We start from the raw sequence: 27,251 nt of genomic DNA on the forward strand, positions 1-27,251 counted from the left end.
AGAGATCGACTAACTCGGGAACCGGTCGGAAAAAGGTTTAGAAAAATTTCCTCTAGTCGCCGACTAGACTCGAAACCAAGTCTTCTTTCGTGCGGCCAAGCGCCGTAGTATGCAAACGCCACATCCACTGAGCTACACATGCTCTCTAATCATATTAACATATTCAAAAAGATTTCAGAATTGAAGGTTCAAACATTAAAAGTGTATGAATTTATCTGGAGGTTTATAAAATCCAAACGTCATGTATTATTTATATACGTGGTATATTTTATCGTTATTTCATTTATTTGCATGCGCTGTTTCTTTTATCGTTATTTCATCTTAATTTTTAATTGTGAAATGTGTAAGTCCTAAAAATAGGAAGTGAGAGCATTTGTAAATAACCTATTTACTGATTTTAAGTGCATTTACTAAATAAAAAAAATATATATAATTTTTTTTTTTTAAATTTAGTAAATTGTACTTAAATCAGTAAATAGATTGTGAACAGTTTGCTTCACGTGATTAAATACAAAAATTTTCGGTAAATGAAACTATTTTTCATTTTGATGATTTAGTAAAAGAAGAAATGCTGACTGAATTTTGGTCTTTCAACTTGCTAGCAACCTAGTTAATTTTTTTACAAGAAGTAAATAAAAGAAATTACATTAGAAGCACCTCACAGAAACTGATACTGATCCACTGACAGCAGTCAGGAGTTATTGCTTGAGCTAGCGAATGACAGCGTGGTAACGGTGATGGAGAGTGTTTTGATTGCTATGTATGATTTTGATTATTCTCAAAGAAATGTTCTTAATTTCCGTCAGGGTGATCGTTTTATTGAAGTTCTGACAAAACATGTCGATTCAGACTGGACTTTTGGAGTTGACATCGATGGTAACTGTGGTTACATTCCCTACTCCTATATTCGAAGCGAGGAGGTGAGGATCACAAACCAACGTGGTTTTGAAATCGATACTGCGAATTAAGCCAAATTAATCTTTTCATAAATATGAGTTGATTCATTATTCAGCCCGAACAGATTAAAATAAAATTAATATTGTGTTGTCATTCGCTAAAATTAAGATAATATGACTAATACCATACAGGCTATCAGTGTAAATGTGGTTTCTATGTTTGCAGGCAGTGTAAATATTATTTGTGACACAAGGGCAAACATGACTCGTAATTCCGTTCATTCTCAACGTTTGGAGCAAAAGTTGATTAGAAATAATTATATTCATTAGATTAAACATACAAGAATTTTGAATGAAACAGCAGATGGAGAATTTTTGTATATGATTTTTTATATGGTATTATTTAATGGATACAGGAAGCTGCTATTAAGGGACCCGAACGTGAATGGGAAATAAACACCTGATATGTTATTAATTTTAAAATAGATGTGTCTTAAAATGTAGAGGACATGATTTTTATACTTGTAAAACAGTATAATGTATACATTTTGTTTGAGAGATAAATATTACAGCTCTAAGACATGCACATAATTTTAATTTTTTGTATTCTTAAGACTTTTACTAGTTACCACATAATGGTACATGTACTTTAATATCATACATTCATTGTATTAAGAGGCCTTACATTTCATTAGAGGGGAGGGTATAGCATCAGTGGCCCACCCTGGGGGGCCTTCCCCCCCAAAAAAAAGAAGAAAAAGGAAAAAACACTACAAAATTTTATAAAAAAACTTTTTCTAATTAAAATTCTTTTTTTTAATTTATGTTGTGTCTTGTCTTCTATTTCTATACTACTTATGAATTAGCAGTTACATAAGGTGGGAACACCCTCTAGCTCTCAGGAATCACGGCCACTATGAACACAAGGCAAATGAAGTAGTGTCCGGGTGGACTGAGCACTACTTCATTTGCCCGAGCCGGGCCACAGGAGATCATGGGTATCACGTATTGGCGATCATTGCATATGCTCAGTCATAGGTCGTATGCAATGTGTATTCTCAAATCGTCCACTCAACTCCCCCCCACCAAGATTAAATATTGAATGCTTCCCCCCCACACCCAATATTAAATCCTGAGTGCGTCACTGGATAGCATCATAGAATAATTTTTAAACAAATTAATATGGTATACACTTTCAAATTGAGTTAATAGACATTTAAAATATTATAAGATTGGAACTATGATAATGACTTCCTTTTTCTTTTTTCATAAACCTCTTATAAAGTCCTCGGTAGTATAGTGGTTAGTATCCCTGCATGTCACGCGGGAGACCGGGGTTCTATTCCCCATCAGGGAGAGCTTGTTTTGCCGGCCTGGTTGGCTGAGTGGGCAGCCAACTAAGCCACACTCCACCCAAAAGGCTGCGGGTTCGAATCCTGCTGTGGGCATGGATGTTTGTGATTGTATGTGAAAACACTAGTGATGATGATGATGGGCGTTAGATGGTGCTGGTGTAGATGATGGTAGTTGGTGGATTGAGCAGTGGAGACAGAGTTATAGAGTGCCCTTCCTCAATGAATCATTGAACTCCCTGGAGGTGTTAGGTAATAATAATAATAATGAAGTCCGATGATGTTGGGGGGTTTGACAGCTGATCTTACCTGAAGGGATAAAATAGACATCTCTGCCCATAGTCTGCTATGTCCAATTCATGCGCTTATAAGCCAGTTTGTATGCTGGCTTATAAGTGAAAAAAAAAGTAAGAATTGTCAGCTGTTTTGGAATTATTAACACATTAGCACAAGAATATTTTAATATTTGCCAAATATTTCAGTCTGAAATTAACAGACTATCATCATTGATCATTCTTTTGAATGATCAGTTGTTTGTATTCCACCTTGTAAAAACTGTTCCTATCAAGCCACTGATGATAGTCTGTTAATTTCAGACTGAAATATTTGGCAAATATTAAAATATTCTTGTGCTAACGTGTTGATAATTCTTAATTTCATGTCACAAGTGTCTCTCAAGAATAGAATTCTATCAGCTGTTTCCTTTTGAAACCATTTGATTTAATCTCACATAAAAAATGTATCTAATAAAGTTTCTTCCATCACATTTACAATTTAATTCAGGATGCCAGATATATGATGAAGCCACTTCAGTAATAACTGTAAATTATTGTTATCATTCAGATGCCAACAGATATCACAAACATATTGTGGAATAATTTTCAGTTTATTATTATTATTATTGCAGGCTACTCTGAGTCCTTAGACCCATTGAGGGTGGCCCTAAACATCATGTCAAGCACTATCCAACATTTGTGCTGTATCTATCATATTTTACTTGGAGCTCATTCACAGTCATGGCACCCACAACAGACTCTGTCAACCTGTTCCACTCATTCACCACTCTCCAAATAAAAAATCCTAGTTCTAACACCCTTGGTAACTACACTGTTACTCGATTCTAGTAGTAAGACATATACGTTGGTTAGACATAACTGGTAATTAATTTACGGAATTAACAACGCATATGAAGTATTTTAATTAAAGATAACTTTAATGAATCACTTCTATATTTCGGCAATGTCACATTGCCATACCATATCTTTATGTTCCTGAAGATGGCAATGTGACATTGCCGAAATATAGAAGTGATTCATTAAAATTCATATGCGTTGTTAATTCCGTAAATTAATTACCAGTTACACTGTTACTCGGTTTCCAAGGATGACTCCTAATTCTTCCACCACCACCAGACTTTTTCTGAAAAATTTCCTCTGAATTAATCTTGTAAAAGGTCTGGTGGTGTTTAGGGAGGCCCTAAACATCATGTCTCAATCATATGCTCCCTTTTTCCACCTATCAACCACTTTCTGTAACCCACAAATCTTCAGCCTACTTTAGTAAGGTTCATTCCATAGACCTACTACTCTTGGTCACTAACATCTTTATCCTCTCCACCTCTTCCTCAATGCCAAGAAACCCTGGTGCCCAGATCTGCACACAGTAGTCAAGATAAGGTTTTTTCAAGGCTCAATAAAGACAGACAATAACCTGCTTGTTAAAGTATTCTTCATTAACCAAGTAATCTGTCAAAAATTTGCTACATCCATCTTCGATCCTCCTTTGTGCAATTTCTTTCCAGCCCTTTGGACTAACCCAGAACTCAGACATAGATTAAACAATGTGATCAAAGGTACTCACAATATCTTAGCACCTTCAGGTAAAACCCAAGCTGGTATATCATTCAGTCCCACAGCTGTATTCACATTAAGGTTCTGTAATATGCTATGCATTTCCATTTCATTTACCTCAGTGTCCATATAAGCCTTTGCCTCTCTTGTTACTTCAGTATCTCCACCTAAATGATATACTCTTGCAAAGTGTATTCATTAAAATCATTCTGCTGTAAACATTCTTCCTTTTACTTGCAACATATCAAAGAACCATTTGGGATTATCTTTGGCCTGCACTGCTAATTTCCTTTCATACTTTGCTTTTGCCTTTCTTACCATAGTTACGCTTCTTGCCTATGCTTTGTACTGCTCATATGCCTAGTGTGGTCCCCTTTCTCCATGAATTCCCTTCACAATTTTTTTCTATTTTTGCAGCTCTAGCTCAATGATAATATTCATGCATTTAACTCCCACCCAGTGGCGTAGCTAGGAGGGTGCATGAGGGGGGGGGCAGTCTGCCCCGGTCAGCACTTTGAACCTTTTTGAACTTTTGCAGTTAATTCTAAAATACTGTCTCGAGAACTCAGTTCCAAATATTGTAATACTACTGTGAATTTTCCTCACAATTGCTGTAAGTGTTGCTAGTTGTGAGAATAGTTTTTTAAAATAAAATTTGATTAAGAATTACCTACATTACTATGAAATAGACTTCGCTAATGTCATCGACGATTTTGCTAACAGAAAAGCAAGAAAAATAACATTTTAGAATGTTGGAATTAATGTTTTACTTCAAAAATAAACATATTGTTTTAATTTATTTCCCTATATATCGTTTTGACTATTTGTAGTATTTTTGGTGTGTATTGAGAGGGGCGGCAAACTCAGGGACCTCCCCGGGCTGCAACTGCTCTAGCTACGCCACTGCTCCCACCTGATTTACTCTCCTGACTAATGTCATTACTTCCCTCAAACACTCCTCTACCACTTCCCATGCACTATTGACATCCAGCCCTTGCAGTTTCACATGCCATGGCACTGAACCAAGCAAACTGCCAAACTTGTTATACTTATCAGCCCTGTAATTCCACATATATATCCCATCTTAATTCTTGTAGATACCCATCTTAACTGAAAATTCCACACATTTAGCCACCTCCCAGGTCAAGAATTTCAGCTATGTGGCCAGTAGGCAGAGAAACGATTGTGGAAGAATGACATTGCGGGATAAAATTGGGAATAGAGTGACTGATGCAGAGGACATAGTGGAGTTGTTCAATGAGCACTTTATTGGAGTATTTCATCCTGGAGGAGGTTTTAATACTAGAGGGATAGGACAGGTTTAGAGATGCAAGAGGAGAGTGAGTTCCAAATACTGAGTACTCTGGATACCAGTAAAGCTGTTGGACTGGATGGTATTTCATCACAGGTTTTGAGAGAATGTGCTAAAGAACTGACAGCTCCGTTGACCTGGCTTTTCAATAAAAGTCTGGCTGCAGGAAAGGTACCCAGGGAATGGAAGGAAAGTAAGATAGTGCCGCTGCATAAGGGTGGTAGCAGACTGGAAGTGTCTAATTATCGGCCTGTTTGTATGTCATCAGTAGTTGTTAAGGTCTTGGAGAAATTAGTGTTGGAACTCTATACAGCGTTGGGCAGATGAGGGTAATGTTATCTGTGAGAATCAACATGGATTTGTTAAGGGGTGCTCTTGCTTTAGTAATATGATTGCCTTTTATAATAAAGTGACAAGAGCAGTTCATGAGGGAAAGGCATATACTTCCATTTTTTTGGATTTTGCAAAGGCGTTTGACAGGGTGCCACATGATAAGCTGATATTTAAGTTGCAGCACACAGATTTAAATGTTGGGTTAGTGAAATGGATTCAGGATTGGCTGACTGATAGGTACCAGAGAGTTGTGTATGGTGGGGCAATATCAAGGAAGCAAAAGGTTACAAGTGGGGTTCCACAGGACTCAGTACTGGGACCTGTATTGTTCAACCTTTATATCAATGATATTGTCAATGGATTGCAAGGGGACACTCAATTGTTTGCGGATGATGTGAAGCTGGGAAGGGTTATCAGTAATAATGCAGATGTGGCAGCCCTGTAAGAGGATTTGAATAAACTAGACAGATGGACAAATGAATGGGAGTGTCGGTTCAATGCAGCAAAATGTAAAGTCTTGAGGTTTGGGATCCATCGATGGGAGGATGCATACTCGATTGGAGGAGCTGTTCTGGAGGAGGTAGGGGAGACGAGATCTGGGAGTGATGATTGATAGAAAACTGAAATTCAGGGAGCATATTGCAAAAGTGGTGAGGGTAACTCAGATGATTGCTGCAATACTGAGAAGGACGCTGACCTGCAGAGATAAAAGAGTTATCATTTCGTTGTATAAGACTCTGATCAGACCGTTCAGATTTGGTTCCCAGGATTTGAAGGGGATAAATTGACTGTGGAAAGGGTACAGAGGCTGAAAACAAAGATGGTTTCAGGACTGGACAATATGAGTTATGAGGATCGACTGAGGGAATGTGGACTGCAGAGTTTGGTGGATAGAAGAAGGAGAGGTGATATGATCGAGACTTTTAAACTGTTGAGAGGCAGTTACAGGGTAGACATTAAAGAGTTCTTTCACTTGGTGGAACGGTGGGAAGGAGTGATGACAAGGGCCATCCCTAGACGTTACGAAAGGAGGCTGTGCACAAGAGGGTGAGGAGTGGTTTCTTTGCATGGAGGGTGGTTGAACCTTGGAATGCATTGCGTGAAAGAGTGGTTGGAGCGGGAACGATCAGTGGGTTCAAGGAGTGGTATGATAAACTTTGTGTTTCCTAAAAACGACCTCCCACGATGAGTCTTTTGACTCCATGGAGGCCTAGATAATAATAATAATAAAGACCACAGGATTACTCTCTGCAGTTGGCAGCAATGTGGTTATATTCATTACAGACAAATTCTCAGATACAATTACTAGATCGAGCACTCTCTAACATCTCGTATATTATATTCCATCACATACTGTGTCAGTTAATTATTCCTTAGTATCTGCATAAATTCCATTTCCTTCCTCCCCTGTGTCCTCTCCTCCTTTCAGTCTATGTTCCCATAGTTGAAATCCTCCACTCATTGAGTATATTTGCCAATGCATACTAACTCCATCTTTTCCATCCCGTGGTCTGTAGCAGCATCCAACTGTATGTTTTGTTCTACTGGCCTTTATCTCATACTAGACAGCCTCAAATGCACTATTTTCATTAGCCAGCAGTTGAACTTTACTCTTCTGGTTGCAGTTCATCAGCTATCATCAATAACACTTATCCTTCTTCCCCTCTCCCCCATTCTTTTCTCTCTATCCTACCTGAAATTTTCCAAACAACTTCAACCTTTCATAACTGGATTCACATTAAAATAAATAAATAATATATATATATATATATATATATACAGTGGTGAGCTATGGAAATTTTAACAAAGGGCTCGCATCGTCGAGCAAAAAAAAGAAAGGAAAAAAAAAGGCTTTTGCGACTTTGTAGAGCTTCTTACAGATATGATAATTCCCGTAGGATATCAATCATTAATGCTTAATCTTTAAAAATTCCAAATTGAGAAGTCGGTTTAAGAAGCCCTTATATTAATCGTTTGATGCAAAATGCTTGCATAAAGCTGGGTAATTTCTCCACACAGCAAGAGCCTTTCGTAAACTGCAAGCTGCCCATCGTGGTTCAAACACAACCGATCTTTAAAATTTCGATACCATGGCCTTTTGCAATCATATTTAATTCTCGTTTTTTGGCGATTGATGGTAAAAAGCATATAATTTATCCATAAATATTTCAAAATGATTTATTTCTTTAATGTTTTTTTATCGAATCGTCTAATGCTAATTGTAAACAATGAGCTATGCAATGTCAAATCACAATGTTGGGAAATCTTTAGAGAAGTTTGATTGGAACACCTGATTTGTTTTTTAACATTACACTAGCTCTATCAGAACAAAATTCAATGAGATGATTTTTTAAATAGTTATCAGAAAATCTACATGAATTTAAAGCAGCAATTATAGTAACATGTATACATTCCGCGGTGGTATTTTCTAGTTCTACAAACAAGAGGCTCGCAAATTTGAGAAAAATTGAACAAAGGGCTCGCGCGAGCCTCTTATAGCTCACCACTGTATATATGTGTGTGTGTGTATATGTGCGTGTTTGTATGTCTTCATATTTCAACTTGAATTTATAATTATTATTATATGGATATCTCTACTGAGTCAGAAGACTCATCACAAGAGATCCATCTAAACATTATTCACACGGTATTTATCATTCCTCTCCTGAAACTCATTTGCTATCAGGGCACTCATAATTTCTTCTGGAAATCCATTCCAGTCTTTCACCACTCCAAGAAAATTCCACACATCCATATACTAACCACCACTCATACAGAATTTCTACAAATAACTCTAGTCTTTCTCTGCTTGTCATTGTACTAAAAAATTTCTTTTATATCACTCTTACAGAATTAAATTAAACTGCAGAAGCCTTTTAGTAACTTATAAGGTTCTATCATGTTCCTTCTTTTTTGCCTGTTAAGTAACCTTTACAGCTCACACATGATTTCCTTAACAGACCTGTCTCCAGGTGCGTCATTCATCTCTTGATTCTCTGCACCACCTCCTCATCTTTAAGAAGCCCAGCTGACCATGTTTGTGTTCATTAGTTAAGATATGCTGTATAATATGCCTTATAAAATGGAATACAACATTTATATCTATAGTTGTCAGTATGTTCTTCAACATCCAAGTAATCCTTTGAGCTATCTTGCCAATTTTCAGTGGGATATTTTGCAATATCCCTCTGAAATCCCACCATTACCCCCCCCTCCCAAATCCCTAGCCCTCATCAATTTCCCAGTCTAGTACCATCAATATGATACACAGTATGCAACCTTTTTATTCTAAACTTTACATTATACCACATTAAATAGATAACTATTATTTTTTACTCTCAATTTATTTAAATCACCCTGCAGGAAGGATTATATATATATATATAATGTGGTTTTCACTCACAAAAGGTTGTAAGCCTATAGTGCCATGAGTTGCCTAAGGATTTTTTTTATTTCTTTTTTACATTGTCTGGAAATCCTGCTCTAGAGACGAACAATAAGTATGATGGTGGTGGTGGTGGTGGTATCACACCAGGCAATGCACTTGATCTCCCACCTAAAGACAATCACAAGCATCTATGCCCATGGCAGAATTCAAACCTGAGACCTGTTGGAGAGCAGATATGCTAACCACTTTGCCAACAAGCCCAACTAATTTAAAGTCATGTGATGTTACACACACACACACACAGCACAAAAGAACAACCAAGAAAACTTTAAATTAAAGATGCCAAAAAATTATATCATCATCATATTCCTGACATGTACCCTCAAGGGATGTACAGGATGTGATAGTATTACATGAAAAACTTTCATCACCACTGACTTCCTATCAACAATTTTCCTCCAAATCAATCTGTTACCTGTCAAGACTCCAACATTTTCAGATCTTATATTTCTGTCTTCTAAGGCACTTTTTACTGTATCAATCCACCTATATCTTGGTCTTCCTTTAGGTCTTCTATATCTTGGTCTTCCTTCTGGCAGTGAACACTTGTTTCGCTAATCTTTTCTCTCCCATTCTGTCTAATATGCTTATTTAATATATTTATTGTCATTGATGCCATCTGTTCACGCCCATAATCATTCTCAGGACTCATATCTACAGTCTCTAGTCTTTGGTAGTGTTTTATTTCTAACCCAGCTCTCAAATCCATAAGTTAAAATTGGTTTGAATACTGTCTTGTATACAGCTAATTTAGTGTTCCGACTAATTTCTCCCTTATTCCATATAATTTTATTCAGTTGAATTCCTACCATACCAGCTTTGTTGATTCTGTTGTCTATTTCCATATTTAATTTTTATCTTCACTAACTTCACTTGACTATATTCTATAGGTTCTACATTCAAAATGCAGTTGATATTTTCAATGCTTCTGCCTACTTTCGTTGTCTTTGCCTTATTATTGTTGATCTTCATACTATATCTATTACAACAGTTATTTAATTTAGTCAGGGAATCAGCAGACTTGTACTGGATTTATTTAGAAGTATACAAGTATACCATCATCTGCATAAAGTAAAGAACTAAGATTAACATTTCCAATTTTGATATCAGGTTTAATACTGCTTTCCTTCATAATGTGATCCTTATCTCCTCTGTTATTCATTATGTACATACTTGTCTGACACCAGATTCCTGTACTTCCTTCAATTCTAACTGCTGACTTACAACTCAAATAAAGACTAAGTATCGCTTGATATAATGCCCCACTGACACCATACAACTGTAGTTTTTTGAATAGCATTTCTCTTGCCACCTTGATATATGCCTTTTCCAGATCTACAAAACTTAAATACAGATCTTTGTTATATTCCCACGATTTCTCAAATATTTTTCGTAAAGTGAAAATCTGATCCTGACAGCCTCTATTTGGCCTGAATCCAGCTTGTTCTTCACCAAGCTTTTCTTCCACAATTCTTCTCAACCTTTTCTCAAGTATACTGGCATAAATCTTGCCAGGAACACTCAGCAGGGAAATACCTATGTAATTCTCACATTCAGTTTTATTTCCCGTTTCATATATAGGTACTATTAGAGCTCTACTCCAATCATCAGGAATTCGCCCCTCTGTCCAAGCTTTCTGAACTATGCAGTGCAGCCACTGTAAGACTTTTATACCACCATATTTCAGCATTTCTGGTCGAATATCATCTACTCCTGCTGCCTTTCCACATTTCAAGCCTTTGATTGCTTTTTCTACTTCAAGTATGGATATGTATTCCTGACTGTATGCCTGTTGTGTGTTTTTTACCACTGTGCTATCACTGCTTGTTTCATTTAGCAATTGTTAGAATTACTCCATACTTCAAGGATATCTTTTCTCCCTTTTTCATGTCACCTTCATCTGTAATTCCTTTCAGAGCTCTCATTCCTTCATTTCTAAGCTTTTTTTCAACAGCTTCCAGAATTGCCACCTACTTGATATTTATTTTCTATGTTCTTGCCAAAGTCTTCCTATGACTTTTGTTTAGTTACTTATACACAGTGTTTAACTTTCTTAGTATTCCATAAGAGCACAAGCTGACATATTCACCAGGAACTTTTGATGTGCTTTCTTCTTTTCCTTCACTGTCTCTTTAACTTTCTGTGTCCACTGTGGAGTTCTGATTTTTCTGTCCTTGCAGATAACCTCACTACATACCTCTCTGGCTGAATCAGTCAATGTTTTCTTCAGAGCTTGCCACGGAATCTCCAAGGTTTGGTTTCTGTTCTCAAATCTGTCATTTTTTCTTGAATAATGTTTGTGTATTTTAGTTTATAGTTCACATGTGAGAGCTGCTCAGTTTTTATTTGCTTTAAAAGAACATGGAAGACCTCTTTAAACGAGCTCTTACATGTTCTTCTAGTATGAAATTTTATCTTGCTCAAAATGGTGATCACTTCCGATTTCAAATCCTCTGTACACTCTAGTGTCCCTGCACCAATGAGAAAACATCACTATCAACAATAACATAGTCAATGAGACTTTTCTTATTCCTTGCCTTTTCTCTCCATGTGAATTTGTGCACATTTTTATGATGGAACATGGTGTTAGTAATAACCAGTCCATGTCCTGAGCAGAAATCCAACAAGTATTTGCCGTTATTATTAGTTTCGCTCTTTTCTCCAAATTTTCTCAACATATTTGTACATGTGTGACAATCATTTTTATTCTGCTATTTAGATCCCCAGCAAGGACCAACTTTTCCTTTATCTTTGTGTCCGTTGCTTTCTCTAAAGCCTCAGCAAATTTCTTCACTTCTACTTTAGTAAAACCTTCTGTGGGACCATAGGCACAAATAAGTTTAATTGTTCAGTTCCCCATTTTGATATTTGCCCACATCACTCTACTTGATATTGCCTGTTATTCAGGGAGATTAGCCTCATATTTAGTGTTGAATACTATAGCTATGTCTTTTCCCTGATTAGAACATTTTGTATTTATTTCTCAGAAAGATCTCACTAGTTTTTGCCTTTTATGTTTCAGTCACCCCTATTATATCAATCTGGTACTTATCCAATTCCTCAGCTAGCTCCATTTCTTTGCCATTCAGACTTCTTATGTTGATTGTGCCGATCTTGAACTCGTATATTCTTGGTTTCATTCTTTATCCATGTGTGAATTTTCCAACATTATTTTTCAACTTTATCCAACGTTCTTTATCAAAGTTTGTGTGTGAAGTCGCTTTACAGCTGGGCTACTTATGTATAGAGGCTAACGGTTTCACATGAATTGTCTTAGTATCCCCATAATGCAAAGCACATATCCTTATGGTCAAGTATAATGCTAAGCATTATGGGAAGGACCACTACGAAGATTGTTTTCCCTTATATGCGAAGAGAAGTCTCTGAAAATGCAAGTGCGAGTGACCCGAAGAATCATTTTACTCAGCGGTGGTTCCACTTAGTGACAGGCCTACCCTGCCATGGTGAGGAGCCCTCAGTGGTGGCTCTGCCCGATGGTAGGCTCACCCCACCACTGAGCAGAGCCATGAACTCAGTGGTGGCCCATCCCCAAGCACATATCTCAATGCAGCAACCACTTCTGCACAAAAGTGCATCAGTGTTAGCTAGACAAAGAAGTGATACCAAGATTGAAGTAATGCAGAAGTCATATTTCCATATACCATATACAAGTACTCAAAAATTTTCATATTTTTCTTCAGATAAAATTTATTGCAAGCGAACAAACATATACAGTGAAATCAAGTTATTAAGCATCGTGTCTTGTGTTACATACCTGAGCACGTGCTCAGCTTTGTTTATTTGTTTTTTCAAATCTGAACATTACAAATAATAAAATTTAAGTCGAAATTATTATTATAATTGTATTGATTCCCATGGTATTCATGGACTTGGTGTTGGAAATTCATACTTGATCTGCATATCCTTTCCTTCTTGGTTACATGGTGATCAGCATTCATTATTAAAAATTATGGAAACAAATATCATCATCATCAAATTCCTGCCATGTACCCTCAAGGGGTGTACAGGATATGACAGTACTACATGAAAAAATTACATCATTACTAACTTCCTATCTACAATTTTCCTCCAAATCAGTCTGTTACTTGTCAAGACTCCAACATTATCAGATCTTATGTTTCTATCGTCTAAGGCACTTTGTACCGTATCAATCCACCTATATCTTGGTCTTCCTCTGGGTCGTTTTCCTGCCAACCTGGCAGAGAACACTTGTTTTGCTAATCTTTCCTCTCCCATTCTATTTAAGTGACCATACCACCTAAGATTAGCTCTGCTAACGCATTCCTGGATGCTGACAATGTCAAGTTCTTTCCTAATATCCTCATTTTTAATATGATATTGCCATTGATGCCATCTGTTCACGCCTCTAATCTTTCTCAGGACTCTCATATCTGCGGTCTCTAGTCTTTGGTCAAGTGTTTTACTTCTGACCCAGCTCTCAGATCCATAAGTTAAAATTGGTTTGAACACAGTCTTGTATACAGCTAATTTAGTGTTCCGACTAATTTCTTTCTTATTCCATATGAATTTATTCAATTGACTTCCCACGATACAAGCTTTGCTGATTCTGTTGTCTATTTCTATATTTAGTTTACCATCTTCAGTAAAAATTGTGCCTAAGTAGCTGAAATGTTTTACTTGTTCCACAGGTTCTCCATTCACAACACAGTTGACATTTTCAATGATTCTGCCTATTTTCATTGTCTTTGTCTTTTTATTGCTGACCTTCATACCATATCTATTACAACAGCTATTCAATTTAGTCAGAGAATCTTGCAGATTTGTAGCGGATTTATTTAGAAGTATAACATCATCCGCATAAAGCAAAGAGCTGACATTAACATCTCCAATTTTGATATCAGGTTTAATACCACATTCCTTCATAATGTGATCCATATAGGTAATGAATAACAGAGGGGATAATGTACATCCTTGTCTCACACCAGATTTAATATTAAACCATCTTCCTGTACTTCCTTCAATTCTAACTGCTGACTCACAACTCAAATAAAGACTAAGTATTGCTTGATATAATGCCCCATTGACACCATATAACTGCAGTGTATTGAATAGCTTCTCTCTTGGCACCTTGTCATATGCCTTTTCCAAATCGACAAAACTTAAATACAGATCTTTGTTATATTCCCATGCTTTCTCGACTATTTGTCGTAAAGTGAAGATCTGATCCTGACAGCCTCTATTTGGCCTGAATCCAGCTTGTTCTTCACCAAGCTTTTCTTCCACAATTCTTCTCAACCGTTTCTCAAGTATACTTGCATAGATCTTGCCAGGAACACTCAGTAGGGAAATACCTCTGTAATTCTCACATTCAGTTTTATTTCCCTTTTTATATATGGGTACTATGAGAGCTCTACTCCAATCATCGGGAATTCGTCCCTCTGTCCAGGCTTTCTGAACTATGCAGTGCAGCCACTGTAAGACTCTTATACCACCATACTTCAGCATTTCTGGTCGAATATCATCTACTCCTGCTGCCTTTCCACATTTCAAGCCTTTGATGGCTTTTTCTACTTTTTCTACTTTCAGGAATACATATCCATACTTTTCCAAGTATGGATATGTATTCCTGACTGCATGCCTGGTTAGTGTTTTTTATCACTGTGCTGTCATCACTGCTTGTTTCATTTAGCAGTTTTTCAAAGTAATTACTCCATACTTCAAGAATATCTTTTTCTCCTGTTTTCATTTCACCTTTATCATCTCTAATTCCTTTTACAGCACTCTTTCCTCCATTCCTAAGCTTCTTCAACAACCTCCAGAATATTTTGCCACCTTCTTGATATTTATTTTCTATATTCTTGCCAAAGTCCTCCCATGACTTTTGTTTAGCTTTCTTACATTTGTCTCTGTATTCTGTAAGAGTAAAAGCTGACTTATTTGCCAGGAACTTTTGATATGCTTTCTTCTTTTCCTTCACTGCCTCTTTAACTTCCTGTGTCCACCAGGGAGTTCTGATTTTTTTATCCTTGCACACAACCTCACCACATGCCTCTCTGGCAGAATCAATCAATGTTTCCTTCAGAGTTTGCCACTGAATCTCCAAGGTTTGATTCCTGTTCTCAAACTCTTTCATTTTCTTTCCAATAATATTTCTGTATTTTAGTCTACAGTTCACATCTGAGAGCTGCTCAACTTTTATTCGCTTTAAAACTTTCTTACATGTTATTCTTTTCAATATGAAATTCAATTTTATCCTGCTCAAGACTAAATAGTGATCACTTCCAATTTCAAATCCTCTGTACACTCTGGTGTCCTGCACCAGGGAGAAAACATCACTATCAACAATAACACAGTCAATGAGACTTTTCTTATTCCTAGCCTCTTCTCTCCATGTGAATTTGTGCACATTTTTATGTTGGAACATGGTGTTAGTAATAACCAGTCCATGTCCTGAGCAGAAATCCAACAGATATTTGCCATTATTATTAGCTTTGCTCTTTTCTCCATGTTATATGAATACCATGTTATAGTAAAACTTCATTTTAATATAAACCAAAATAATCACCCGGATTTCAGTTTTTATATCAAGGTCATCATCTTGAGTATACACATGTATACTCAGAAAGATGTATACAAAGAAACAAGCTAGATTACAATCTACACGGTATGCTAAAGTTACAGCAATTTGGTCAACTGTTAAAACTACTGGCCTCACCTCTGGTGAAAAAAAACAACACCATTATAATCTTAATGCTACTTTTAAACCACCTATAAAATTTAAAAACATATTCAACTCCTCTAAAGAACCCCCCCCTCACTGGCCCACCCTGGAGTATACTGTATCTATTGCACATATAAATTACCTTATACTGGTGAAAACTGGACATACATATCTTATCTATGAATAAGAACACAAACAACACATTAAATTTAACGATTTTGGTGAAGCAAGCTGCTCAGATCATGCACTTAACACCCTACACCAAGTTAATTGGACAAAGTACCTGTTCTTTACATTACAAAAACCTTATATGAATGCAAATTTAAAGAAGCCTGTGAAATTTTGTTCAATCATCCTAATCTTAATAAACCATTATTGTTAATGGTCTGATGTGATTTGGATGGGATAAATTCAGCCCACTTAAGTTCTTCACGTTTTCCAGCAAACCCTTATTTTAGGACTCTAAGCAATAATTTTAGATGTTATTGGCCACCACCTATACTGTTTTGCTCTAATTTATATGAGTAATTATTATGAGAGCATGTTGCTCATTAGCTTAATATAGATCTTAATGATATGTAACAAAATAGATAATAATAATAACAGAACTCTAGCTTTGATGTAAGTTTTTTTTTCACCAGAGGTCAGGCCACTAGTTTTAACAGTTGACCAAATTACTGTAACATACCATGTAGTCGTAATGTAGCTTGTGTCTTTGTATATATGTGTGTATACTCCAGATGATGACGATGACCTTGATATGAAAGTCAAAATGTTGAATGATTATTTTGGGCTCTCAGATCATGGCCTTCAGTTTATATTAAACTGAAGTTTTACTATAACACGGTAGTTGTTTCCATAATTTTTAATAATGAAGGAAGATTGATTTGCATATATTCAAGCAGATTGGCGGGAGTGCGTTCCCCACCTACACCCAATAACAACAAGCTATCATTAGAACCCCCCCCCCACAGCTCCATATTGCTTTGATAGTTTCATTGGACGTGTCAGTTACACCATCAGAGCATTACTGTAAGTGTTGAGCCATCAATTTAAATCACCGATTTCAGGAGAAAATTCATCTTTCTGTTTCTGTCTGTTGAGGCCTAAGTGCTGTGAGGACATCATGTTGGAGGTTTAATGGAATATTTTCAGCACTGGGAAAGGATTAAAACTGAGTATTAAAACTCAAAAAAACATTACATCTTAGGCCACCTACAAACACCCATAGAAGGCACATCACCTAGATAGGACTTTAGAGTCACCCACGTGTTTCACTTAGTATTGTATTGTATTTGATTGTGTTGTTACAAAAGTTATTTGTATTCCCTGGGGATGTCTCAGTGACTGAGACGAAATATTGGAAGCATTAAAATTAGTTGTAATCCTTTCCCAGTGCTGAAAATATTCCACTAAACCTCCAACATGATCTTTCTGTCTCCATACTGGTGAATGTTTTTAAGTAGTAGATGAATTTCATTGCCTGGTGTATGGAAACCATATTGTATATTTCAGGCCTGAAGTGACTTATAAAAAAGTTCCACATTTGGTCTCTTGAAAAGTGTTTCCAAATTATGTAACTTTTAATACACTGACCATACTAATGGTGGGGGGGGGTCTGGAAAGTACTGATAAACACCTAGAACAAACATGATATTAAAGCAACTGATATAACCTTAAGAAAGAACATATCTTAAAACCCTTTAACCAGCATATTTCATCAAATTATGATAATTTGTTCTTTTTCTTTTAGGATATATAAGAAGACATAAAACTAATTTTGCTCGTGGTGTTTATCAAAATATATGCAACAGCATCTTAAGAATCTTGTAAATGCTCAGCGAATGATCCCTTTCAGGCCTGCAAATCAGATACCAATCTCCATTTATTATTAAGAAAGACCTTCAGGGAGTCAGGAACTCATCACGGGAGGCCACATACTACATACACCAGCTCTCATACTTATTCTCGACTTCATTCACACTACTTGCACGCACACACACACACACACAACATCCAATGGCATTCCATTCCAATCATGCACCGCTCTATGAGAGAAAAAATTTAGATCTCATCCCCTTCTTAGCAGCATTCATTTTCATCTTCCAAGGGGGCCCTTTTGTTCTTCCCCCACCTGCCATAAAATGTAAAATTCCATCAACTGGAATCCTGTATGACCCTGTCAGAAGTTTGTAAGTCTCAATCATAATTGGACCTCCTAGATGAGTCTTTGACTCCATGAGGTCTTGTTTAATAATAATAATAATAATAACCTCTTTCTCTTTGCTATTGTCTGCAGCTTACAAATTCTCAATTTATCTTCATAATTAGTATTCCACAATCCTGATATCATTTTTAACACTCTCTCTCCACTGTATCAGAATTACAGTTGAAATCAGGAGACCAGACCTGCACACAATAATCCAATTGAAGTGTTATCAAGGCCTTGTAAAGAGTCGAAATAACATCCTCATCTTTACATGTCAAAGTTCATTTCAGCATTGCAATTTTCTTTTGAGTTGTATTTGCAAGGGGGCCATGTAGGTAACCACTGGTTACCTACATGGTCCCTGAACTTCAACTTCCTATCTACTAATAATCCCATCTAACATAATCCCACCAATATAATACGACATTGGATAATGGCATCAGATTGACATGGAAGAGGTTTTTCATAGAATGGGAGAGGGATTAGAACAAGAGACCATCACTGGAAACTGTATAAGGAGAGAGTGAGCAGAGGAGTGAGGAGCAGGTTCTTTGCATGGAGAGTGCTTGAGTGTGTTGCAAATGTAGAAACATTGAATCAGTTTAAAGCATGGTTGGATGAGCATTGTGTGCAACAATGTGTACCTCCCACGATGAGTCTCCAATTCCATGTTAATAATAATAATAATTGGATATCTAATCAGCCAAAGTGCATGACTTGACATTTACTGACATTGAACTGGCATTCATTTTCCCATGCCCACAATTCCAGTCTATCCAAATCATTCTGCAAGTACTGCATATCAGTTGCATTTCTGATTACCCTACCTATCTTTGCATCATCAGCAAATACTGAACTCTGCCAGTTTCCAGCATTGTATAAACATAAACTGCATCATTTGGTTAGAAATGGATGAACCAAGAGAATCTGGAGATGGAGAAGGAAGTCCACCAGAAACAGCTATGGGTGTTGCCAGAAATTGGCAGCCTAATGAAGAATATTTGAAAGTATTAATGGGAATGAGAATTAGTAGAAATGCAGCAGAAAATGCACTGTTTTATACTGGAAACAGGTCACCTGATTTAGCTGCTACCTGGATTTTTGAAAATCCTGAGGCTGATTTAGAAACTCCTTTGGAGGCTGAAGCAGATGACATAAGTGATGATGATATAATTCCAGAAATGTATAAGATGGTATTTGTTGTCAACATGAATTTAGAAATGGAAACAGGAAGCCTAAGGCAGCATGGGCTCAGGTAGCCCATGCTGCTTTAGGCATACATCGATTACTCCTTCAGGATGAAAATAAATACAAAGAAATTATGTTACAGTTGGTTGAATTTGAAGAAACAAAAATTGTTCTAAGAGATGAAAACACTCAGCATCTTGTAGAGCTTGAGAGGCAAGTTTTATCTTTAGGTCTGCCCACATATCTAGTTCAGGATGCTAGGAAAACACAGATCCCTGCAGGATCTACACTCTCAGTCCAAAAAGAAACCGAACTTTTCGAAAATAGAAGAAACTAGTGGCACCACCTGTTGTATCTTTTTGTTGTCGAAAGCGGTAACCTTCATTAGTGTTGTGTCAACTGTTTATGACATTTGTTTCATTAGAAGCTGAGTTATAGTGCCAAGAGTGACGGTGTGTTTTGGCGAATGGTCGGTCGTCATGATATTCATGCTGTATGCGAAGATTCTCGCTATTAATTGCTTCAAAACTTCGAGATAAAACTCACCATTGACCATTTGGCCAGGCGGAATGAATTCTTTGTGGACAATGCCCTTGGAATCGTAGAAATAAATCAGCATTGTCTTTACTTTTGACTTCTCCAAGCAACTTTTTTTCGAATACCTTACGAGCGATTTTCGAGTCCTTATGAGTGGTTTTAATGAGGTTCTTGCAGTGTTCAATTCAATACATTTTTTGGTCCTTGGTCAATTTGTGAGGAACAAATCGCAAATTCAATTTACGAAGGCCCAAACTCTTGGTCAAAATGCTGTGCACAGTTGATTCCAAAATCAACTGTGCACAGTTGATTTTGGAATCCCCAATTCATCTTCAATCAGTCTCACGGATGATTTCTGGTTTTCTTTGATGAAATTACGCACTTTTCGGATGTTAACTTCACTCAGTCCAGTTTTTGGATGGCCCAGATTTTCGTCGTCCTCAAGTGTCTCATGACTACTTTGAAATCGATTAAACCACTTGTAAACTTGAGTATGGGATAAGCATTCATCACTGTATTCTATTTAAAGCAGTTGATGCGTTTGGGTAAAACTTTTACCAAGTTTAACACAAAAGTCAATCGCATCTCTCTGTTTGAAACTCATTTTCCGACCGTTCATCAAAACACATTGTCAATCTTGGCATTATAACTCAGCTTCTAATGAAACAAATGTCATAAACAGACTTTTTGTTGTTGCTTTCGACAACAAAATGATACAACAAGTGGCTCCACTAGTTTCTTCTATTTTCGAAAAGTTCAGTTTCTTTTTGGATAGAGGATGTACAACTGCCTTGTGTATTATGGGATGAATAGATCTGATTAATGAAGTTACTGGATCATTAAGGTTACTCTGATGATAATGATGATAGCAGAGCCCACTCAGTGAATTACTTTGCCTGTTTATCTGAATATTTCTTCCCATGTAAACGTTTGGGTAATTTCAGAGCAGGTTTTCTTGAGGTTCGTGATAATTAGGGCTTTTTTATATACCTGTATATGTAAAACATTATAGGAAAACATTTTTTATAATGTAATATCAACTGCTGAAAATATTTTCATTTGAAAGTTCTAATACAGCCAATAGAACACATGAATAGAAAAATCCATAACAAACTAAAGAAAAGTCCCACTCAAGGTCCTATAGTACAGTGCAATTCTAAAGGAAATTCACTGTAGCAAACCCTCCACATTAAGAAATTTAATTTCTTTGGTCCCTGTGAGTTTGCTATAAATGAGTGTTAAATGTGCAACAAATCTCTGAGTTAAAAACAATATTTCAAAAGCATATGTAGCCCATTCCCCCATTAATTTTATATAAGTGGCTGAGGTTGCTAAATTCTCTCCTTTTAAGGCTAAGAATAACCCTTTCCTCTGTCTGCTACTGCTATCAAAGGTTAATGTGACTGATTGGTCAATTGGTAGAGCCTCTGCCTAATGGCGTGCAAAAAGTTAAGCAAGTTTGAGCATGGTTAGTAGTTGGAAGGGGTTCAATCGTTTGATGCTGTTGGCACACTCTCCCTCGATGAGTCTTTGGACTCCCTGGAGGTGTCACATAATAATAATAATAGCGGTACATTGCATGTCAAATCCTTCCCAATGTCATTAATGTACAAATTGAATAACAGTGGGCCAAGCACTGATCCTTAAGGTACACCACTGGTTACCTTAAATTTTGCACACTCACATCCCCCTATATACCACTTTTTGATATCTATCAGTCAGCCATCCTCTTATCGATGCTAATATTTTATAATCCAAACCCATATTTTTCAATTTATGGAACAGTCTTACGTGCTGTATTCTGTCAGAAGCCGTAGAAAAATCCAAAAGTATCATGTGTATCCATTCCACTTATCTATCTTGGTAACATCATCACAGAATGTGAGCTAGATGCTAAAACATGACCTTCCCTTAGTAAACCCATGCAGTTCATTGCAAAGTAGAGATTCTCTGTCAACCATTTCTGAATGTGAACCCTAAAACATTGATTGTTTTCATTAGATTGTAAAATCCGATTTATAAATTATTATTATTATTATTATTATTATTATTATTCAGGCCTCCAAGGAGTCAAAAGACTCATCGAGGGAGGTCCTTCCTAAGACATAAAGTCTGTCAAGACTCATCGAGGGGAGGTCCCCCCCTGAGAAACACAAAGTTTATCATACCACTCTAATAATTTTCAAATGAAGTAGTAGTATACACATTGTATTTGAGAATCCTTCTATTTGTTTGGAAGTCCCTTTAAGGTAGGGTACATGAGTCCTCTGATATCAGATTAGTCTGGCTGAAGGATGATAATTATGAACAATAAGTATAGAATTTTGCATTTATTGTTTGTAAATGAAGATAGACATGCATTCTGTTTGATCAAGATTAGGACAATAATGCAGAGTTTTAGCATATTTCAAGGAATAGATGATTGATTTTAAATCTGTTGTAGTGAAAAATCTTTGTCTGATCCCATTGTGAACTCTATGTCTGGTATCGATGTCATGAGAAGCAAGGCCAGAAATCTTATGTAATCTTGGTGTTCTTGGATTCTGATCTTAGCAGAATGACCAGTCTGTCCAAAATAGCAGGAACAAGGTATTTGGTAAACACCAGATAAGGATAGTAGAGGCAATTTAACCTTAGTAGATAGTAAGAAAGAAGAAAGATGACTCTCATGCTGGTTTGAAAGTAGTGTACACATTGTATTTGAGAATCCTTCTATTTATTATTATCCCAAGACCCATAGAGTACTCCTATAGGTTCAGAAGTCCCTTTAAGGTAGGAAGTCCTCTAACATCAGATTGTAGTCTGGCTGAAGGATGATAATTATTATTTTCTGGATGGTGGTTTCTTTATATCCATTAGATGACTTTTTATTTAATTTTTCTAATAGAAGAATTTTTCAAAATCATTAAACCTTAGTAATCATATCTGCTAGTTGCTGAATGAAAAAAAAATTCCCAAGAGTTCCTTTGACTTGTTTAGTTATTTGATTCTCATAATTCTTCTTTATCATCATCATCATCATCATTTTGTACAGGCTACTTTGAGAGTACTACATGATTAAGTTTACATTATTACAAATATCATATCAACAGTTTTCCTTTACATCACTTTATTAGTTGTTAGCACTCCAATATCATCATAACAAAAATTTCACTCATCTAAGGATTCTTTCTGGCTGAATCAGTCCATCTTGATCTTCCTCTAGGTCTTTTTCTTGCCATTTTGGCATCAAACACCTGTTTTGTTAACCTTTCCTCTCCCATTTTATTTAAGCAACTGTATACCATCTTAATTTGTTCTGTTCATACATTCTTGAATGCTAACAGTATCAGATTCCTTCATAATATTCTCATTTTTGATGTATTCTGCCATTCCTGCCACCTGTTCACTCCTCTAATTTTTCTCAGTCATACCTTTTGTCTCGGATCTTTGATCAAGTGCTTTATTTTGAATCCAGTTCTCAGATCTATAAATTAAAACTAGTTTGAATACTGTCTTGTATACTGCTAGTTTGATATTTTGGCTATTTCTCTCTTTTTCCTTATACATTTTTTTTCAAATAGCTCCCCACCATACCATCTTTGCTTATTCTATTTCCATATTTAATTTGCCATCTTCACTAAAGCTCAGCTCAGTTTGATATCTCTAATTTTAATATCAGGTTTAATGCCATTTTCTTTCAGGTTTAATGCTATAAATTGTTAAAAAAATGTTAATTTTCTTGACCATAACAGTTATAAAAAGACTTCTAATGGGACTATATTGATCAAGTACATATAATAAACAACCATGCTTTAGTATGTTTCACCAACTAAGGCTGTTGTCATCTTCAAGGTACATAACTGATGTAAGGCACTAAAAAGTAAAAAACTGTTACAAACTATAAACAACCGATTCAAATTATATTAGACAAAAGAACATAGCGCGTACAAAAACATGCATTGAGCGTGCATGATCTCACTTGTTATTTAGGAACATTCTATAGTTGGCACCGTAATTCAGTTCTGGTAAGTTGAGAGATCTAATAAGTTTCTTCCAGATCACGGGCAAGATTAGTCCTTGGTTACTGTTAAGGTTTTGTGTACAGCGGGCAACTGCTGTGGCTTCTTTAATAAATCGGGAGCAGAAGTCCACCTCTATATAAGGAATTGTGCTTCTATCCCACTCTATGACATGGTTCGTTCTTGAGAAGTGAAAAGCTAACCCCGATTTTTCTTCTCTGTTATTATTGACGTCACCAATGTGTTCTTTTTGCCTAATTTCAAGGCTCCTTGAAGTCTGGCCGATATAATTCAAGCTGCACGAGCAGGGTATGTTGTAAACTCCAGCATATTTGAAGAAAGGATAGTTATCTTTTGGAGATCTTAAGAATTGTCTAATCGTTTCTGTAGGTTTAAAGGCCACTCTTATTTTATGTAATCTAAGGAGTCTTGCAGTCCTATTCGAAACTGTCCCTAAGTATGGAATGACGATGGTAGAAATATAACGTATGTTATCTCGTTGTCTTTGTGTGGTCAGAGAAAAGTATCTTGTGGACGAGTCTTCGAGGAAATCCATTCATGGTAAGGTTGTTAGATATCAGGGATAGTTCTTCCTGGAGGTCCTGTTACTCTGTTGTAAGGAGAGAAGCACGGTTCTTCGGCATGTGCACAATGCCAAGTTTCTGAGAAATGTGGTGGGAGGAAGTGAAATGTAAATAACATCCTGTATTGGTAGGTTTGCAGTAAACTGAGAGGTTGATACCACCATTCGTTAGCTTTTTAATTAAAGTGTCCCGAAATGGTAATTGGTTATCTTTTTCAAGTTCTAGAGTTAATTTGATTGTGTGGTGTAAAGAGTTAATATTTAGTATTTACAGCACATAATCAAATTTACATTTCACTTCCTCCCACCACATTTCTCAGAAACTTAGCATTGTGCACATGCCGAAGAACCGTGCTTCTCTCCTTACAACAGAGCAACAGGACCTCCAGGAAGAACTATCCCTGATATCTAACAACCTTACCATGAATGGATTTCCTGGAAGACTCGTCCACAAGATACTTTTCTTTGACCCCCCCCCTCCCCACAAAGACAACGAGATAACACACATTATATTTCTACCATCGTCATTCCATACTTAGGGACAGTTTCGAATAAGATTGCAAGACTCCTTAGACCACATAAAATAAGAGTGGCCTTTAAACCTACAGAAACGATTAGACAATTCTTAAGATCTCCAAAAGATAACTATCCTTTCTTCAAATATGCTGGAGTTTACAACATACCCTGCTCGTGCGGCTTGAATTATATCGGCCAGACTTCAAGGAGCCTTGAAATTAGGCAAAAAGAACACGTTGGTGACGTCAATAATAACAGAGAAGAAAAATCGGGGTTAGCTTTTCACTTCTCAAGAACGAACCATGTCATAGAGTGGGATAGAAGCACAATTCCTTATATAGAGGTGGACTTCTGCTCCCGATTTATTAAAGAAGCCACAGCAGTTGCCCGCTGTACACAAAACCTTAACAGGAACCAAGGACTAATCTTGCCCATGATCTGGAAGACCCTTATTAGATTTCTCAACTTACCAGAACTGAATTACAGTGCCAACCATAGAACGTTCCTAAATAACAAGTGAGATCATGCATGCTCAATGCATGTTTTGTATGCGCTATGTTCTTTTGTCTAATATAATTTGAATCGGTTGTTTATAGTTTGTAACAGTTTTTTACTTTTTAGTGCCTTACATCAGTTATGTACTTTGAAGATGCCAACACCCTTAGTTGGTGAAACTAGTTGGTAAATCATGGTTGTTTATTATATGTACTTGATCAGTATAGTCCCATTAGAAGTCTTTTTATAATCCATATATATGAGAAATAAGAGTGAAGATAATGTGCATCCTTGTCTTACACCTGATTTTACATCAAACCATAATATAGTTTACAGTTTACAAATTATAGCATCAAGTGTACAATACCGTAATGAAACATGGGTTTATAGTGCTTTTTTGCACTTACAAGTAAAATAATCAGCTTGAAATATATGGAGTGAGAGTAATTTTTCAGAGCTGCTGCTGCTTTCTTAATTGGACAGTTCATTGGAGGATGTAGGAGACCTACGTCATCCAATACCAAATCTTTAAATTCAGCAATTGCAACAAAGCATTCTCATGCCAGATCACCATATGTATAACTTGTGGAAGGCCTGGACTCATCTTCAGGGATTGAAGTGACAGCATGAGTGGGCATCTTTAAAAAGGTGTGCTTTACATCCAACTTAGTCTGCATAGTTTGCTTTTCATTTTTTGCATAAATTTCTCTGTGACAAGTAATTATTATTATTATTATTATTTAGTCCTCCAAGGAGTCAAAAGACTCTTCGCAGGAGGTCCTTCCTAAGAAACACAGGTCTATCAATACTCAACATGGGAGGTCCCTCCTAGGAAACACAAAGTCTATCATACCACTCCTTAAACTCATTGACCGTTCTCACTCTCACCACTCTATCAGGTAATGCATTCCACGGTTCAGCCACCCTCCATGCAAAGAAACCACTCCTCACCCTCTTGCTCACAGTTTCCTTTCATAACTTCCAGGGCATGGCCCCTTGTCATCACTGCTTCCTGTTGTTCTAAGCATAAGAACCCCTCAGTGTCAACCCTGTAACACCTCTCAACAGTTTAAAAAGTCTCAATCAATTGCAGCCCATCATTCTGACTACTTTGCTAATCATCATTCAGTCAATCAAATTTCCTTATTAAGAGGCATCTTCATCAACTGTTTCACTGTAAACTCTATATGGGGTTCAGTTTCTTCCTGTTTTTCTGCTTTTCTGTCTTTTTCGTCTTAAATGTTCTGTGCTTCTAGCTCTGTAAGATCTTCATTTGAAAGCTCTTCTTCCACAGCCCCCCCAACTTCTGTACTTCATTGTCAACTTCCAACTCTTTAACTAGTAGCTATCTTGTCACCAATCTCTTGTATGCTTTCTTTGTTGAATTCTTTAAATGCATGAACATGTATTTTTAGCAGCTTCTTTTCAAACACCATTCATACACTTTGCTGTCATCTGACTCAACACTGCATCAAGATTTTTTGCACAATGCAAGATTTTATTCTTTCCAAAAGTCTAAGGGTTTTCTCATCCTCAGTAGTAGTAGTAATAGCCTGAGGAAAATTATTTCTTAAATAAATGCCTTGAAGGCATCAATAACACTTTGATCCATGCGCTAAGGAGTAAAGTAGTGTTCAGTAAACATATTAATGGGATGGGCAATCATAAGTCGCATGCGTTGTAAATTATGGAATGACTATATAGATAATCAACCACACATGAGAAGCCACAAAACCTACAACAAAAAGTCGTGTGTGAATAAGCAGTGAAGGAGGAAGAAGGAGCCTGTTCATCTGTTTCTTGAAATGCAGCAAGTCATAGTCCTTAG

At 36.6% G+C, this 27,251-nt stretch overlaps 1 protein-coding gene and 1 pseudogene across 1 annotated transcript in view; both read left to right on the top strand.

Moving 5' to 3' along the window:
- The first annotated feature begins 696 nt into the window (after nt 1-696).
- Nucleotides 697-27,251, top strand: part of LOC150110475 (NCK-interacting protein with SH3 domain) — a 243,092-nt gene continuing 216,537 nt past the window's right edge. The window contains exon 1 of the mRNA XM_090394047.1: nt 697-920. Within this exon, the coding sequence (XP_090250173.1) occupies nt 738-920 (183 nt within the window). The 5' untranslated portion in view covers nt 697-737. The remainder of the gene's footprint in view (nt 921-27,251) is intronic.
- LOC150110476 (putative peptidyl-tRNA hydrolase 2) lies at nt 19,012-20,682 on the top strand (annotated as a pseudogene).

The sequence above is a fragment of the Typopeltis vanoorti genome, chromosome 1 (assembly GCF_054136105.1).
Source record: "Typopeltis vanoorti isolate ZY-2024b chromosome 1, IOZ_Tvanoo_1.0, whole genome shotgun sequence".
Taxonomy (NCBI): domain Eukaryota; kingdom Metazoa; phylum Arthropoda; class Arachnida; order Uropygi; family Thelyphonidae; genus Typopeltis; species Typopeltis vanoorti.